Genomic DNA, 18467 nt, shown 5'->3' with positions numbered 1-18467 from the left:
GCGCCCGGACCACGGAGAGCGGCAATGACGCCTCTTCCACCGCCCACCCGACTGGCCGCTAAACCCGCCCTCCCACGCGTCCCTATTGGCTGCTGTAGCCCAGCCCCTGGCCTATCAGAGCTTTGCTCTGCCCATCCCGCCTCATGCCGATTGGCTCCGGTGCCAGCGCGAGGGACGATGGGAGTTGTAGGCGCCTCCTCGGGCTTGCTGTAGCCGCGCGTGCCGGAGCCGGTTTCACCATGAGCGGGGCACAGCGCGGGCCGCGGGCCCGGGACCCCGCGCAGGGGGAGCCGGGCAAGAAGCGGGGCAAACGGGAAGTGCGCGGGGAGTTCTCGGCGGCCATCCGGGAGCCGGCGCTGCAGGAGAAGGCGGGGGCCGCCTGGGGCTGCGGGGAGCCGCTCAACCACGGTACCGGGGGCGGGGGCCGGGCCCCGCGGCTGAGGAGAAGGGGGGCTGGGCAGAGGCGAGCTCTGGGGGAGGCCGCGACCCTAGGGCCGAGGTGGGGGCGGAGCTTTGTGCTGCTGCGCAGAGCGTCCCGGGCCTCACCGAGTCTCGTTGACCGTCCTTAGAGGCCATCGCGCTGGATCCTGTTCCCTTCTGCCACGGCGTGATCCCCAACTTCATCCAGTGCCCGGGCTTCCTGGACGGGCTGCAGCGGGAGCTCCTCAGCCTGGATTTCCACCCGAAGTGCAACGATTTGTACAAGTTCAAACAGGTGCTTCTCCGGGACAGGCCCTCCGCCTCTTCATCCGAATGGCACAAACCTGGCAGTGCCCCTGTGTCGGAGCCACTTGTAGTGCTTGCAGACATGAGCGAAGCCTCGTAACGCTCCTGCAGAATGCGTGAATGCCACCCTGTAACCGCTGGCAGAGCCGTGAAATCATCAGCAAGCCACATTCTAGGGCTAAGATTTTCAAAAGCTGCCAATGACTGTTGAGTGGCTCCGTTTTTAGGTGCCTGATTTGAGGTACTTTAAACCTTATGTTCAAAAGTGCAGAGAATGCGCAGCTCTTACTGACTTTAATTGAAGTCTGGGGTGTTCATCAGCTCTGAAATTCACAACCAAGCAGTTTTGAGTTATGTACCCAAAATCAGTGGCTGCTTTTGGAAAATTTGGCTATATCTATCTAACATATCTAGGCTTGGAAGGATTCAGTTTTTATCAGTAAATTTCAATTTCACCATACACAAAAAAAACCAAAAATATTGACATCAATAATAATAATAATAATAATAATATAAATGTACATATAGGCCAAGTAAGAAAAATGCTGCTTGACAGCTTATTAGAGTTTGACTTAAGGATATTTATTTGGTATATTTTGACAAGTGACATTGACAACTTGTGTTTTAATGGTTATAAAGCTTTAACTTTTTGAATATCAATGTCTACTGTCATTAAATAATTACTGTCTAATCCCATTCAGTTTCCTGCAGTTGTGAAAATTCAAATGAATAAACACTGGAAAAAATCCTTAAATCCCATAATTTTGCACAACTGTAAAAATTTAAATTGATATAATAAAAAAAAATCTTGAAAATAAACATCAATATCAGTGGCTCTCAAACTTTTTTACTGGTGACCCCTTTCACATAGCAAGCCTCTGAATGTGACTCCCCCCTTATAAATTAAAAACACTTTATATAACACTATTATAAATGCTGGAGGCAAAGTGGGGCTTGGGGTGGAGGTTGACAGCATGCAACCCCCCACGTAATAACCTTGCAACCCCCTGAGGGGTCCCAACCCCCAGTTTGAGAACCCCTGATCAATATTATCTGTTGAAATTATTTTTAAAAAAAATTAAATTCTGCCAAGCCTACATATGTGCCATGATTGTCTCTGTGGTCTATAGGGGATCTCAAGTTAATGGCAAAGCTGGGAGTGAAACCCTTTAAGGCCTATGTCCCAGTCTTCCTCCTATTGCACTCTGAAGTTTGTAATTGTAAAGCAGTCTAAGGAAGGTAATTCTTCTTGGGGTTGTTTATGTGCTGTGTTGCTTGTCTGTCTATACCCATATGAACATGAAATAGTATTTACTGATGAGTCAGTGTGCAGCTCTAATTCTGCAGAACTGCAGGTGAATGCAGGTTTAAACCTAAATACTAGACAGTAGTAGTCCTTTTCTGGTTTCTCCACCCCTGGCCCTCTGAAAATTGGCTGTCACTCCATCTCTGTCATCTGAATGAGAAATTCCTATGTCTACATCCTGTACAATACTGAACATAGAGGTTTTTTAGAGGTGTGGTACCTCTAGAATACAGATACTCTCCTCCCAAGTGCAGACACTTCCTTGGCATGTCAGCGACTCAACCTTGCTACGCAGTCTTGGACTGGTGCCCTGAGACCTTTAACTTGCATTGGTGATGGTGGCATTGTGCCTAATAACTTTTGGGTTACTTAATTCCACTTTTGCCTGCAGTGGCCCTCTGCCGTCCATTCTGCACTCCTGTTTCCAGAATAGTTGCAGAAAAGTTACACTGATGATGGTCCTAGAAATATTTATTTTAGGTGCTGTCCTTAGTTATCATTTCAACTGTAACTTAGAGCAGAGTCTAAATGAAATAATTGTTCTTATTTCCCATGCATGTCCATAGTCTGATGATCTGAAGAAGAGAAAAGAGCCTCACATCTCGGCCTTAAGGTAAAATAGCTCCTGTAAATAATGGCAAATGATCAGGCATCCTTTTCTAGATGTCTAAAAGGAACATGGCTGAAAATGAAAATCATTTTGTGAAAAATCCTGTTTCAGGGTTGTTCAAAATCTATTCTCTTATGTAAATGTTTTGTGATTATTTTTCTGATATATTTTTAAGTGGATTGGGACTGTTTTTTAAAAGACTATTGCTAGAATTTTTTTGTTTACCAAAAACTTTCTATAACTATTTTTATAATGTTTACAGTAAACATTTCAGGAAAAAATACCAGCAAAAGGCACATTTAAAACAAAAAGATTATCAATATTGTCAAAAATTTTGTGAGCTTTTCATTAAAACGTCATGTGTTTTGGGAAAAGGCAATTTTTTTCCATGACACAACATTTTGTTCAAAAAATTTCAATTAGCTGTTAGTGTAATACCCTGTTAAGGAGACGTGTTACAGGAGAGTCCAGTTAAGGCAAAACAGAGAAGTTGTGCATCCCTCACCTTGTAAGGTATATGTTAATGAATGGATCTAACGTGATAGTCTGCCTTAACAGATCCAGCACTGGCTTTGCCAGTTTGATTATCTCAGTCTTTTGTAGAGGTGCCTATAACAGCAGGCACTTGCTAAGGAAAAATTTGCATTTGATGCTGGACAGGTCAGTAATGGAGCTGTGAAGGAAAAATCTAAGACCTAGATTGAAAGCTGAAATCCCTCTTTGAAGTGACACCAAAGTGAGAGCTTAGCACGGAACAATGCTGTAGTGAAGCATTTGCAGCATTTCTGTTATCAACTTCTCTTCTGATGGAGGGGTAAAATAACCCAACGGGCTTTAAACTCAAGGGTTCTTGTTCCGATCCAGCCCAAGTTTATATTAATGGAAAGTCCTTGCCATTAGATGGCTGTTCAATGGCCTCCCACACCACAAAAATCATTCCTGAGATTGCTCACAAGATAACAAATTAGTACCGGTCTCAGAGAGGCCAAGGGTGGATTTGGTGTTAGAAAGAGTTTACTTCTGGCCATTTCAGGTCAGGGAGAGGTGTCACAGTTCAGGGCAACTGCCCCTGTATTTTCTCCTCATGGTACCACAAGGGCATCCACTAAGCTCCCAGCTCCTCAGCTGTCACTTCACTTGGGCAGAGAACTGCATCTCTCTCCCTCCTGCCTGGGATTTTCTCAGGCTGCAGAGTTCCCTGCCTATACTGTGATATCCTCAGAAAATCAGACTGCCTAAACAAAGCTGCTTTTCTTTCTTCTCAGAGGCTATAAACAGTGTGTAGTTGCCCACAGTTATAAGCTACCACCCAGCCCTTTCTAAGCATTTATTGTTAAGGTGAAAGCATTACAGAGAAAAATTATTAATGTATTAAAACATATTAAAAACATTGTTGCTAATAAGCTTACCAGAGATCACTTCCCAACTCTGAGGGCTGTGTCAGGTGATCAGTCCTTCAAATCCCACCAAAGGGCTTTCCTGTGGTTACAAGTTCATAATAGCTGTTAGGTCAGAGCAAGAACTCCTGTGAATCATTCATGCTTTTCTTTATACAGTTTGGGCCTTGGATCTTGTCCTTGTCTAACAGGTGAGCAGGAGACAAAGGTGCCTTCCTCAGGGTGAAGCTTCAAAAGGCTGAGTTCTTGCATAACCAGAGGGGGCATATTTGCATACACCTCTCCCAAGAGATTTTCTGCGAAACCCACTTAGCTTTATTATCCTAAAAGTGTGTTCTTGTCTGGCACGTTGTTTAAAATAGACCTTTGAAACTCATAACACTTCCCAGATTTTACACTGGCTACGTCTCTCCTCTAGAGAAGTTACATACTATCCTGCAATAATACATCACTCCAAAGCTATTTAAACTTAATTCAATAAGATCTCGCAAAGGTATTTCAGGAAATTGCCACATCTGTCAAAGGAGGCTGTACCCTCTCTACTTCACAGTGGTCAAATAAAAAATAATGTAACTCGCTAATTGAGGGGCCCCACAAAACCTGCTTTCATAACTGACATTTGTGTACTCAGAAGCTTACAAAATGTCCAGGGCCCACACAAATCCTTTAGATGGGGTAAAGTGGCATGTCACTTCCGTGTATATGATCATTTTAATTAGATTTTGCCACGTTAATGTAACCATCCACCATATCTAACCTGCCTGATGCATCTTTTTGTTCGGTTTGGTTGTCCTTGTTAAATCTAACATCGTCTCTTAACGAAAACCCCATTTATCTCCAAACTATGTGGCCAGTTAACTCAAGCTGTATACAATATGCTTTACTGTTTGTGGGGAGGGGGGAAGAAATTGCATAGATTTCCCCCATCCACCTAGTTCTAATGATCATTTCAGGTTCCTCCTTCATTGCTTCCCCATTAGCATTTCAATCCTCTCACTCTCCGTTCCCACAAAACACTTATTGTTTAGCACTGTAAAACTGCTGTGTAGAAGTCTGAAACTTTCATCTCTTTCCTTACTGACTAATTCCATCCTCACTGCTTTGTTGCTGTAAATGTTTCTCAGCAGCACAGGGGCTGCACTCCTGAATGTTTGTTGTAGGGTTTCCAATGAATACAGGACTCCTGGCAGGAATTACATGACAATGTACTCAGTGCTGCAGCACCTCAGCCTAGGAAACCTTTAATGCTGAGGAGCTGCATGTCCCATTTGCTGTGTGGTTGTCTTCTCAGGAAAGTTCTGTTTGAAGAGTTCCGGGAGTGGCTGTCTGCAGTTACCCAGGTGGAGCTGGAACCAACCATTGACTTGTCCTGTGCTAAGTATGAGTATACAGGTGAGTGAGTAGGGGGCCTTCTCCTCGGAGGGGGTGGAGAGCATTACATTGCCATGGGGACCCCAGTTTCAAAGCTCCCTGGGAACTCCTGCTCCTGGAAGCTGTCATCCAGCAAAGCAAAGATTCAGGCAGGAAGCAAGTCAGGGCCAAAAAATGGAAGAAGTGATATAATTGGGTATTTTTGCTGTAAATAGTTTAAACTGGGCCCAGTGAACTCAAGAGCTTCCCCCCGCCGCCATCCCTCTTTGAAGAAATCCAGTATTTGTGGCCAGTCCAATCGCCCCAGGATGGCTAGGAGTTCAAATTCTGGAAGTTAAGGTTTTTCTGATGTTTGTCACTAATATCTTATCTTGTCATGTGGGTCCCTATGCTGGCCCAGGACTGAGTGAGTCACAGATACCAGACTCCCCCTACAAGTGGTTCTCCTGGACTAAGATTGAGTGAAATTGAAGGAGTGGAGAGAAGAAAGCTTGCACTGGTACTGTCCATGCTGTCCTGGCTGAGTAGACCTTCAGTCACCAGCACCGTCAAGACAGCATTTCTTGCCAGCAAGGAACTCACTCGGTGCATTTTGATGTCACTGTGGCTTTAAGAGATAGTGTTTGACTCATTCAGGGAAGCTGAGCAATTTCCTCTCACTGAGCAGTAGCAAGAGGAGAGGAAGGTGGCAGGAGGGCCCTGTAGCTACACACTTTGATGGACTGGTTCAGTTGATGTCATTGTAATGGAGTCCAAAGGAAATTACACCTACAAGGTCTGTGAATCAGGTCTGGGCTTCTGGCCAGGTGAGGATGCAGCCCCAGGGAAGGGGGCGGATTTTCATTCAAAGGTGCAGGGATGGGGAATGGCCACTGAAATGAATGAATTCTGCAAACCCTATGCAAGCATGCTAAAGCTTGTGATTGCAGATGTCCTGCTGTGCCATGACGATGAGCTGGAGGGACGGAGAATTGCCTTCATCCTGTACCTGGTTCCACTGTGGGAGAAGAGCGACGGGGGCACTCTGGACCTGTACAGCACAGATGGTAGTATCATGGTCCCTTGGCGCTGTTTGTTTGAGGATTTCAGTTATAGGGATGAATTTGGAACACTTTGCTTCTGTGTGTCTTCATAGTAGCAACTGTTAAGATAGGGTAGGGTGAGGAGAAGCAGCTTCATTCAGGTGGAAGCTGGTGTATTGCAGTGACATATGTCTCAGAGTGAGACAAGTGAAGCTGTCACTCGGGATCGTGCTACTGGGTGATGGCTCAATTTGAGGACTAGCCTTTAGGGGGTGAAGCAGCTGGGGAGGCATTAAGTGTGTACATGAAGAGGGCAACCTTTTGTTTCTGACTCGTATCTGCAGAGGGAGGTGAGGGTGGCAGGATGGTGGTGATGCTGGTAGCCACACTTCTGCCCAGTACCCTCTATGGACTGGACTGTTCAGTGACTGAGATCCAGGCAGGAGGAGATGCCCACCCTGGTGGGCATTTAGGCCTCCCAAGCCAGCTTCTTACTCTGGAACTCCCTGCTATGTGGCCCACAGGACTTATCAGTCTCAAGTGGTTCTGGAACAAGCACAAAGGGGTTTGTGGGGGCAGATAGGGATTTCATGTCTGACTGTAAAGAGCATGTGTGGTCTTTTCTTGCTCAGGCCGCTTTCAGCCCCAGCAGGTCGTCAAGTCGTTAGTCCCTTCTTGGAATTCCCTGGCCTTCTTCGAAGTGTCTCCTGTCTCTTTCCACCAGGCAAGGAGCTGCTCTTTTTTCTTCAGCCAAGTGTGATTGCTGTAAGCATCCATTGTGTGTATTGTGGTAGCACCCTAAGGAGCCCCAATCAGAACGGAGGCCCCATTGTTCAAGGTGCTGTACAACCACAGAGCAGGACAAGGACTCTGAGTAACATCCTGGCTCTAGTGTCAGCTGTCATGTTCTTTCTGTGAGTTCTAAATAAAACCATCTCACGGAAACCAGAAAATACCACGAGGTGGGGTGCGCAGCAGTAAGGAGTTGGAGGGGAAACAGCAATGAGAATGTGTTAACATAGGCCAGCCATGTGCTCAGCTAGATGGCATAGGGTTTTAGTTAAGATACAAGTAAGATAAATAACAGAAAGCCCTACTGGTCATTCCCCTAGCTGTTATCAGTTGGCAACTTACTGTAGGCATGTAAAGCCGTGTGAATTCATAGCTTAGCCTTGTGACTGCCTCCTGCGTTTAGCAACATTCAAAGTCCTGCATTCAGTCATTGACACTGTTAATATAGGCTTTAAAAAGCAGCTGACTGTATTTGGAGTGCTTTTGTCAAAAGTTTCCATACACAGAGTTCCCCACTTATTCCCTAGAGTAATTGCAATCATTGAATCTCTGTATTTGACCCTTTCATTGATGAATCTAAGTGCCTTTGTGTTGCCATTCGATGGTTGAGGGAGGGTCAGCATGATACAAACCCCTCACAGCAGAGGCCTGCAAAAATCCCTTTTCTCAAACATCCAGCAAGGAGCATTTTGCTGTTACTTCCAAACACATCTCTGAATCTTGGTCCAGGCTTCCCTTTTTTCATAGTTTGGAAGTGAGCTGGTGTACAAGAGCACCTCCTAGCACAGCAGTGACCCACCACACTTAGCATATTGATGGCATCTTTGTTTTCTATCAAATGGTTTGGGGAGTTGTTGCCACCACCCCAAATTACTCAAAGCCCCCTAGGACACTAGATATCCTGAAATATGGAATTAACACCTTTAGTTAATTTCACCCTGAGCAACATTGAGGTGACTAGCTCTTGTCAAATTTTGCACTAATCAGTCATCTCATCACAATCCAGAAGCCCCTGACTTCCACTGACCAGTCTGGAATTCACCCCAGTGCAGGGAGCCAGCATAAAGTCTATTAAATGCCTGGGTCTTTTGCACAGCAGTGAACTTCCCCTTGGGCACCCGTTTTTGTGTTTCCTGAATAGCCACATCATAGCTGAGTTTTGCAGATCATGGTAAATAGTAATCTAACAAACCAAGCAGCAAAAAATGTTTCCCATGGTTCTTGTTGGCTCCTGCTGTGCCCCAGGATAGGGGCTCTGGACTGGGCACAGGAGATTGGGGTTGAATTCATGGCCCTGCTACAGACTTGAGCAAGACACTTAATCTTACTTCATTTCCCCCATCTAAATTGCAGACAATAATCCTTCCTGTCTCCAGACCTTTGTCTGCCTAAACTGTAAACTCTTTGGGGGCAGGGACTTCTCTTACTAGGTGCATGTACAGCACCTTGCGCAACGAGGCTTTGAGCTGAGTTGGGGCTGTTAGGCATTGCCATAATACACACATACTAGATGCTAATCATAATGCGATCCTCACCTTTTCATTCCAGGTGTCTGAAGTTCTGACCGAAGGGAAGTGCCGCTTGTCTGTGAGTGGTTGGTTTCATGGCCCGTCGGTGGCAAGGCCTCCCCGCTACATTGAATCCCTCTTGCCCCGGAGTCCACATCTCCCATACGATGTAAGCAAAAAGCAGAGATCTGCTTGCCCCCACCCAGCCTCCTTCAGGTCTGTGGGATACTTAGAAGGCACACAGTTGAGGCAGTGGGTTCCTGGAATTTTACAACTCCCCCTTTTCCTCACTGTTTCCAGCAATCTCTTGGATGCTTAAAACTGAACCGTTAACTTCCTCCTCTCTCCCATCCATTCATTGGCTTTGAGATAAAGGATGAAAAGTGCAAGGTTGTATTAGTAGTGACTGGTTTGGGGAGAAGGCTGGAGAGTTCTATTTTGGGGGCGGGGGGGCAGGAGAGTGAGAGCTTTGTGTAAGGAATTCTGTGCCGATTGCAAATGTCTGCAGCGGTGCAGGGAGTGCAGCAAATGCCATTGGCAGTAAGGGGATGGTCCAGCCCTATGCCATTGTGGAGGGGGGGGGCGCGTTTCCCATTATCTGTGTAATCTCAAATCCAACATTCAAACCGAGATGTCACTTCTGTTTCAGCATGAAATCTTGTATGAGTGGATCAACCCAGTGTACTTGGACATGGATTCCCAAGCCCAGATCCAGGAGGAATTTGAGGAGCGATCAGAGCTTCTCTTGAAGAACTTCCTTAAGGTGGGTCTAGGATGATGTGCTGTGTGTGGGCTTGTTCCCCAGGTTGTGGTGCTGGTGGGCATTGCGTGGAACATGAACTGGTGGTGAATGTGATAGGTCATTTGTGCAGCTGAGAAGCCAAGATGCAGCTGGTCTTTCTTCCTCCTCTTAGTGGCTTCAGGCAGGAATGGAGGAAATGGTGGCTGCAACCCTCCCCCGATTTATCCTGGTGAAGTTATATAGACTGTAGCCCCTCTTCTGCACAGGGACACCGCAACTGAACCGCAAACGCTGCTCCAACTCCTTGTGTTCCCTCCTCTCGTCCCTGCTCTGCTGCCCATCTCCTAGCCCTGCTTTTGGTGGAATCCCCACCTTGAGTCCCTGTGTCATAGGCTAGTCTCCTGGCCAAGAAGCACAGGGGAGGAGGGGTTGCTACACCACTTGTGAAATGCATGACCAGTAGAGGCTATGCTCTGTGACTTGGTTTCCCTATGGAAGCTGTGAGTCCTAGGTCTGATTCACCCTGCTTGGCCCTTTGCGCAGTCACATATACCTGTGTAAAGTGGGGAATGTGCTCACCTGTGTGAGTGCAGAGGAGGCTAATCTAGTAGCATTTCATGCCCGTTCTGCACAGGTGTCATTGATAATACAAGCTGCAGGGCAGTGGAGGATCACAGCCACCACCCCAGCCCCCTGATTCACCTAGCCCCAGCTGGGCTGTGGGGGACAAATGCAGCTCAGAGAACTAAAGCTGGGTGCCTCGCACAACAGCACTGAGTCACTCACTCACTCACGCCCGTCACCCCAATCGGGGTATGGGCCGCCAACCACAACACTGAGTGGTTACCATTAATGCACCAGGAAAGCTTGTGGAGCAGATGTGTGTTAAAGGGTTCTGCAATGTGTTTGGCTCCTAGGGAGAGAAATTTCAGCTCGTGTGTGAAGCTCTGCAGAAAGAAGACATCAAATGGAATCATCAAGGACCCCCCAATAAAAGGTAGTGTTGTGTCTGTGCTGCTAACTCCTGCTGGTTAACTAGGTCATGTTCTGCCGAGGAGTTGCCTAGCAGATATTCTTCTTAGTCTGAATGTTGGATCCTTATCAGCTATCTGCTCATCACATCCCCACTCTCCTCCAGATGTTATGAGAAGGCTGAGGAGGGGAGCCTTCCGGACATCCTGAGGAAGTGCCTGGAGTTCTTCCACTCAGAGGCCTTGTTCCTGCTGCTCTCCAACTTCACAGGCCTAAAGCTGCACTTCCTGGCTTCCTCTGATGATGAAAATGAGGAGGGAGAAGAAGGAAGAGCCGCAAATTGCACTGGACACAGCTCTTCCAAACCCAAGCAAGGAGAGAGCAGTCAAAAGGCCAACGGCGATGCTGACCAAGTAGATCAGCCTGAAAATGACCCCCAAACCAAAGAAAGTGACACAAAGAACAGTGAGTAAAGCCAGCAGGGCTGGAGTTAAAGGACTAGAGTGAAAACCTGGTCCCCACTGATGTCAGTGGCCTTCACAGAGGCCAGGATTTCACCCCTAGGCTACAGTAAGCTGAAGAGTGGCCTTAAGTGCCCACCTTAAGCCTGATTTCCAGAGGTGCTGAGCACCCACAGCTCTCATTGACTTCATTTGAAGTGGTGATGCTCAGCACCTGTGTAAATCAGGCTCAAGATGTCTGAAATTAGACACCCAAAATCAGTGGCTGCTTCTGAAAGCATTTGGCCTGAGTTAATGACTTTCTGCAGGTTACACATTGATTAACAGGATTTTAAAGTGACCTCATCAAGGTGAAATCTAGTCAAACTGTTTAGAAAGAGTTAAGTAGCTTCAGGAACCATACCTGTCCTGAACCCTTTGCTAATTGTAATGTGGTTTTACACCCACATTTTCCTATTCTCTTACAAGTACGTTTGTTCTGTGAAAGACCTTGGTGCACCCTAAATTACCTAAGATTCCTGGTTGGCACTGGTGGTGATGGAAATCAGTTTCCTCTCTTTTACCCTTCTACCCCATGGCCTCCACTACTTCCATTCCTCCCCTTCTGTGTTTTTTAACCACTCTCATTCATTATGGCTATTGTGAAACATTGTGATTGACCGAGGAAGCAAGAGGCCATGGGGTGTAGGGGAGGGAGGGTGCGAATGATGAACTGAACGGTGAGGCTGCCAAACCCTCAGAATCGGAAGGTCTCTCCACATCCTGAGAGATCCCAAAGCACTTTCCCCAACTTGATCTGCACATCTCTGGGACAGCTGAGTATTACACCAGTGCAGGGAGGGGAATCTGGGGCAACACCCTATTCCTGTTGAAGCACCTAGAAGCCTTGGTGCCCATGCAGAGCACAGAGGATGCTGGGTTTGAAGTTTCAAGCTGAAAGCCCCACAGACAGGGAAGCCACCTGGAGCACTTCCATTTTTCAGAGGCTGGTAAGAGCATTGCTAGACTCCATATCTTAACCCTGCCTGGGTTTATCACATGGCAGCTCCTGGCCCCCTCAGACATGGCACATGCAAGGCACATGCCTGCTGGGAATGAAATTGATGTGGCCATGGCCATTTCCTCTTCTCATCTCCCACTGGGGCTTCTGGACCCAAATCTATCTGCTTTAAAAGGGAGGTATTTCAGAGGCTAAATAAAGATGCAGAGCTTGTTTGCCTGCCTTCTCCTTTGCGGCAGTAGATGTTAGCTAGTGTGCAGCTGCAGTAGCCTCTCAGGCTGGTTAGACTCTTGCTTTCCTACCCTAGGCTCAAGTGTTCCCATGTGCATGGGGGAGCTAAGGCACTGGACAAATGGCCACTACACTCTAGTCCATGACACCCAAACCACAGAGTTTGCCCTGGACCTGCTGTTCTTCTGCGGCTGCGAAGGTATGTTGGGGGAGATCCAAGCTTTCCCTTTCCTTGCTGCCAAGGGGAAAGAAAAGGGACTTAGGGACTTTGGTTAGGAATCATCTGGCCTCATCTGTTAAATTTTCAGCAGTTTTGAAGCCACCAAACTTTTCATGCTGCTCTCTAAATAGAAGGTTCCTTCCTACTTTTCTCTCAGTTCTAAGTGCTGTTGCCTGGCGTCCCTGCTAATAGTCACTCGCAGCAGGATTCGGATTGCTGACATAGGCCAATCCCACAGTGGCTCTGTACTGCCACACGGTAGCGGTAGGTTACTTCCCAGTGGATGCTCTGACTCCCTGGGCCAGGCCGGGCCAGGCCAGGGCACTTTACCAGCCCCCTGGGAAACAAGACATGTCTTGCAGGATAAGCCACCCAGCTGAATAGGGGGAGTTTCTGATGGGAATCCTCACTCAGAGCATGCGGCTGGGGGACAAGGTCACCCACAGGGGAGTAGAGGGGCTGTTCCCTTGGAGACACATCATGTGACTGAAGCCTGCATTTTTCCAAAGCAATGAGTGGATTTGGGGGGTGGGAGGTTATCTGCAGGGCTAGCTAGTCAGGAACTAGCTTGTCACTCTGGAAAACTTAAGCCTAAATGGTCAGAAGTATTTTTGCATCAAAATTCAAAATGATCTGGACAAATTGGAGAAATGGTCTGAGGTAAACAGGATGAAGTTCAATAAAGACAAATGCAAAGTGCTCCACTTAGGAAGGAACAATCAGTTTCACACATACAGAATGGGAAGAGACTGTCTAGGAAGGAGTACGGCAGAAAGAGATCTTGGGGTCATAGTGGACCACAAGCTAAATATGAGTCAACAGTGTGATACTGTTGCAAAAAAAGCAAACGTGATTCTGGGATGCATTAACCGGTGTGTTGTGAGCAAGACACGAGAAGTCATTCTTCCGCTCTACTCTGTGCTGGTTAGGCCTCAACTGGAGTATTGTGTCCAGTTCTGGGCACCGCATTTCAAGAAAGATGTGGAGAAATTGGAGAGGGTCCAGAGAAGAGCAACAAGAATGATTAAAGTCTTGAGAACATGACCTACGAGGAAGGCTGAAAGAATTGGGTTTGTTTAGTTTGGAAAAGAGAAGACTGAGAGGGGACATGATAGCAGTTTTCAGGTATTTAAAAGGGTGTCATCAGGAGGAGGGAGAAAACTTGTTTACCTTAGCCTCTAATGATAGAACAAGAAGCAATGGGCTTAAACTGCAGCAAGGGAGATTTAGGTTGGACATTAGGAAAAAGTTCCTAACTGTCAGGGTACTTAAACACTGGAATTAATTACCTAGGGAGGTTGTGGAATTTCCATCTCTGGAGATATTTAAGAGTAGGTTAGATAAATGTCTATCAGGGATGGTCTAGACAGTGTTTAGTCCTGCCATTAGGACAGGGGACTGGACTCGATGACCTCTCAAGGTCCCTTCCAGTCCTAGAGTTTATGAATCTATGAATCTTGGTCAGCTGCCAGCAGCCCTGGGGCTGCACAAGCCAGAGTCAACATGAGCATGCTGCTGGGACCACCAAGCCTATCCTATTCAGTCATCTAGTTACAGCTAAAACCTTTGACTCTTTAAATGACTGGGAGGTATCTGTTCCATGTGTGTGAAACCCAGTGAGGGTGTAGCCTCTTCTTCCAGGGTGGTAGCAATCCCCTGGGTATGTGGGGACCTGGTGGGTAGCGAGGTGTACTGATTCAAGCCCATGTCTCTGAACGACAACACTGGCCATGGGTAACTGGAGGTAGTATGGTACCCAAGAATTTTGGAGAGCAGGGTCGAGATGCTACTGATCTAAGGGGTCAGTGGGAGTACGAGAGTGCACCGAGCTTTCTAAGTCTCTCTCTTCTATTTCACCTTTTCAGATTGGAATGCAGAATATGGGGGCTTTACATCCTACATTGCCAAGGGTGAAGATGAAGAGGTAAGAGTTGAACACACTATACTACTTAAGGCCTGTCCAACAGACCTGTTCCTGGGGGCATAGTGCTAGAGCATCACTGAGGTTGCTCTAACATACACTGGGGAGGGGGAGAACATAGAAGTTCCAGGATTGGGGAGCACTGAAATACTCCCCATTTTGGCTGTAGCCTGTGATTATTGTGCACAGCTGGGCCTGAAATGTCTGTTTGTCAAAAACTGTGCACTCGCCATGTCTTCTGAGGGTTGCTTGTCTTAGTCCCAGCCCTGAAGAGCTTACACTCAATCTCTGCCTTTGTTTCTGTACAGCACCTAACACAATAGGGTCCCAGTCCTGTTTGAGGCCCCTTGGTGCTTCCATAATAACAATGGTAATATTGGGTCAGTGTTAGACCCCTTTTTAAATGAAGCAAGTGACAATTGTCTAATAAAGAACCTAAGCTGATGCGTCTTAATATGCAGCAGGCTGTGTCGTTTATTGTCAAGTTTATGCTGGAGTCATGCCATTGGTGGCAGTATTCAGCAGTAAAAGCTCTCATGATATTCTCCAGCTATCTGCTGTAACATAACTTATTTTGGTGCTGGTTCTGATGTGAATAAAATCTTGAAATTGTTTTTGTGAAAATAACTCCTGCTTCCCCCTCCAAAAACACTAAAACAAGATCTCCTTTGTCTGTTCTAGCTGCTAACAGTGAATCCAGAGAACAACTGCTTGGCCTTGGTTTACAGAGACAAAGAGACTTTGAAATTTGTGAAGTATGTTAACCATCGTAGTTTGGAGCATCCGAAAAAACAACAGAGCAGAGCTGGATTCTGGGACTTCTCTTTTGTCTACTATGAGTGATGGCACTGGGCATGGTCATCTTCTGAGAGGGAATGGCTTAGTGATACAGTAATGGGTTTTGAATTGGCTCCTGGACTGGCTTCTTAGTAGGTGCATCTGCAATGCATGGATCGGTTGGTGCCATTTGATGAGCCTAGATTTGATTTAGGCTAAGAGCTAACTTCACCTGACAGCACACGAGCTGTCATGCTGGTGCTGAAGTCCAAGTGACTTTCATAGGTTTGTTTTTTTAATAAGTAACGGAAGCACTGTTCTGCTGTCCCATCTTAACTCTTACCTCACTCTCATATTCTGGTGCTGCTCCACCAGAGGGCATCTTACTTGGATCTATAACACTCCATTCTTAAATAGCTGCTTTGCATAGCGTTCCAGCCCAGCAATGAATGTACATCTTGCTATGATGCACATTCAAGACTTATATAACCTCAGATGGGTGACTGCTATGAGCACTGCACCCATTTGTACTCCAAAGCCTTCAACTGGTCACCAGGAGAAAAGAACCAGGCTTTGTTCCAAACCAGGGCTTCCTGAAGTGCAAGCCAGATCTCTTCTGGGGCCTGGTTGTTCCCTCTGCAGTGAGAAATAGTACATGCAAAGCATGCTGCCACATAACTGCTGTATTGTCTAGGAGCTGGTGGGTAAAGGAAAGAAGCTTGTGAAAATGTCTGCCAAAAACATGGGTGGTTGTTTTCCCCAATGAAAAAAATGAAACTTTGTATATCTGGGGAGAGATGATAGTTGAGGGGGAGCCTTCAGCCTCAGTCTGCTTGTACTGGTACAAAGAACAAACCCACAGGGTTTTGGTGAGCAGGGAAAGGGAAGTGGGAGGATATAAGGAAGGGTTAAAATTGTGGGTTTTTTTCCACCAGCATACACTGTCAAGGGCCTATCCACCCTTCTTGTCTCCTTGGCAAATATAGTAGGTGGGGTTGCCATTTCCAGTGTGTCTTCTCACCATCACCCTTCAAGCTGTGGCCTAATTCTAGCTGGGCAGTGGTGTGGTCTCCATCACTCGAGTAGCTGAATACCTAATTTTGCATTCTGCACTGCTTGTTCCATCTAGTCACCTCAGCCTGCGGGGCTTGCAGTAGGCTGGTTAGGACACTGCTTGCTCAGCCATGACAGGAACAGTACATGCTTTTAAAAGCAGATTGGCATGACCTACTGCTCCCACGCGTGGTGCAGTTCTGACTTTGCTAGGAGTGCCATGTTGCTGAAGCAGCAAGGCATTGTCAGCCCACTCCCTGGTGTCACACAACATGCTGGCTCTCAGGAAGGAACAGCATGGCTGAGTGCTGTACAGCTGACTCTCTACTGCTTTGCACACACCGGTGCTGAGCTTATTTTACATTGCCTAAGAAAGTGTTTTGCACCTTCAGTAGTAACTGACTTACACACGTGTGCTTTTGCTGCAGTTAGATGGATTTGCAAAGGCACTAAGTCATGCAGTATAGCCCCTGGGCTTGAAATGGGGTGGAAGAGAAACATGCATGTCCCTGCCTTCACATACCAACTCGGTGTGGGATGAAGCAGCATGGGGATGGAGCCTGCTACCCCCCTCGTTTCTGTGGAGAGCTGTGACTTCCTCCGTATATGTACCCCAGGACTGTTACAAGGCTCAGAAATGGCGAAGTGCTGGAGCATAGTGAGGAGTTTGCTCAATGCACATGATCTAGCTTTAGCCAGAGCTTCATGTAATTAACTAACTTGCTTTCATGATCTGGTTTCTCTGTGCAAGGTAGAGAATGCTTTCATAGATTCCAAGGCCAGAAAGGACCATTGTGATCATCTAGTCTGGGCCCTTGTATAACACAGGCAAGAGAACATCCCCCAAATAATTCCTATAGCAAATCTTGTAGAAAAAAACAATCCAAAAGGCTTTCTCAGCGGGTTTGAACATTTAAACCATGGTGCTGTATTAAGCCAGTTGTGATGAGTATAAAACTAGAAACAAATCCTAATGGAGGTCAGGACACTTTCCAAATTCCAAGCCAAGCTGCATTTCTTCCATGTTGAGTATCACTTCCTGGTCTATCATTATCCTTGAGAAATAGATTCTGTTCAGTCTTTGAGATGCCAAAGCTGAAATTACTGTGCAGTGCAATTTTCCATGCATAAAAGGAAAGTTGATCAGGTGGCTTAAAATACAAGGGAGAAGCACATAATAGCCTACAAGGATGTGAGGGCTGCAAGCATCAAGAGTACAAGGAAATGTTTAGACTGCAGCCAGGCATTTGAAATAGAAGTGAAAGGTCGATTTTATGGAAAAGCTGATTATTCTGTGTAAGAACTACTTTCTCCTAAGGCTGAGCTCCATCCGTCTGTGGAATAGCCTCCCAAAGGATAGGCTAGAAGCTGAACCTGTATGAAACCAGCTTAGCTCAAGTCCTAGATAATGCAGTGGAGGGCAACAAGTCTGCAAACTAGCCTCCAAGGGCTGTACTAGATAAACTAACCTCCGTGCTCTATGAAACATCGGTGCATCTCAGCTGTATGACATAAAATAACTTTAGAAACAACGGGCATCGAGGGAGCTAAAAATCAACAGCTCCCCTTGCTCCCTGTAAGCTGGGCCTTGGGGTGGAAAGCTGTGTGTTGGAAAGAACATGCCCCAAGATTACTTGAAATGCAGGAGAAAGGCACCTAAAAAATCCTGTATACAGGAAATGCCAAGTGGTGTTTTAAATCACATTAGCTAATGTTTAAATAAAAAAACATTTTGTTTAATCTTGACAAAGACTGTACAGCAAATAGCCCTCTCTACAGGCTCTGTTTTCTGATACTGAAATTCTGATAAGGTAGTTCAAATTGGCCCTGCTTGTAAAATGCACTGATCCTCAGAAGAAAGATACCATCAGTGTGAAACTGTACCAATGCCCCAGAAGGGAGTAAGAAGAGTGACAGAGGAAGAACAAAAGATGCAAGTGAATAGCAGTTACATGAACAAAGTGGGACCAGTGATGAGCTCCCACAATCCTAAGAAACGGTTCCCTACCGGGTCCTCGGTGGTTCAGCGGCAGGGGGGTCTTCACTCGCACCGAGTTTTCGTTGGCAGGTCCTTCACCCAGAGCGAGTGAAGGACCCGCCGCCGAAGACCCAGTAGAAAACTGTGTGGTGAGTACAAGCCCCATGTCTTCCCCCCCACTCACCCATCCAACCCCAACCCATGTCCTGCCGCTGACTGTGCCCATCAGAATCCACAACTCATCAACCCCCCCACTCCTTGTCCTTTGACCACCCCCTCCCAAGACCCCTCCACCCTAACTGCCCCCCAGGACCACACTCCCTGTCCCAACCCCATCCACCACCACCCCGACAGATCCCTGGGACTCCCACGCCTACCCA

The 18467-nt window shown here is 46.7% G+C and overlaps 1 protein-coding gene across 1 annotated transcript; it reads left to right on the top strand.

Annotated features, from left to right (window-relative positions):
• Positions 1-208: 208 nt before the first annotated feature.
• On the top strand, positions 209-17861 carry OGFOD1 (2-oxoglutarate and iron dependent oxygenase domain containing 1). The gene is made up of 13 exons (XM_030581272.1): positions 209-408; positions 570-715; positions 2599-2645; positions 5331-5431; positions 6340-6456; positions 7065-7156; positions 8773-8901; positions 9382-9495; positions 10392-10471; positions 10613-10911; positions 12215-12337; positions 14224-14282; positions 14961-17861. Exons 1-13 carry the CDS (start codon positions 240-242, stop codon positions 15120-15122), a joined length of 1638 nt encoding a protein of 545 aa, XP_030437132.1. The 5' UTR covers positions 209-239; the 3' UTR covers positions 15123-17861.
• The last annotated feature ends 606 nt before the right edge of the window (positions 17862-18467 follow it).

Source organism: Gopherus evgoodei, chromosome 12 (genome assembly GCF_007399415.2).
Source record: "Gopherus evgoodei ecotype Sinaloan lineage chromosome 12, rGopEvg1_v1.p, whole genome shotgun sequence".
Taxonomy (NCBI): Eukaryota; Metazoa; Chordata; order Testudines; family Testudinidae; genus Gopherus; species Gopherus evgoodei.
The sequence above is the reverse complement of the archived record's forward strand: the minus strand, read 5'-3'. Positions and strand labels throughout refer to the sequence as shown.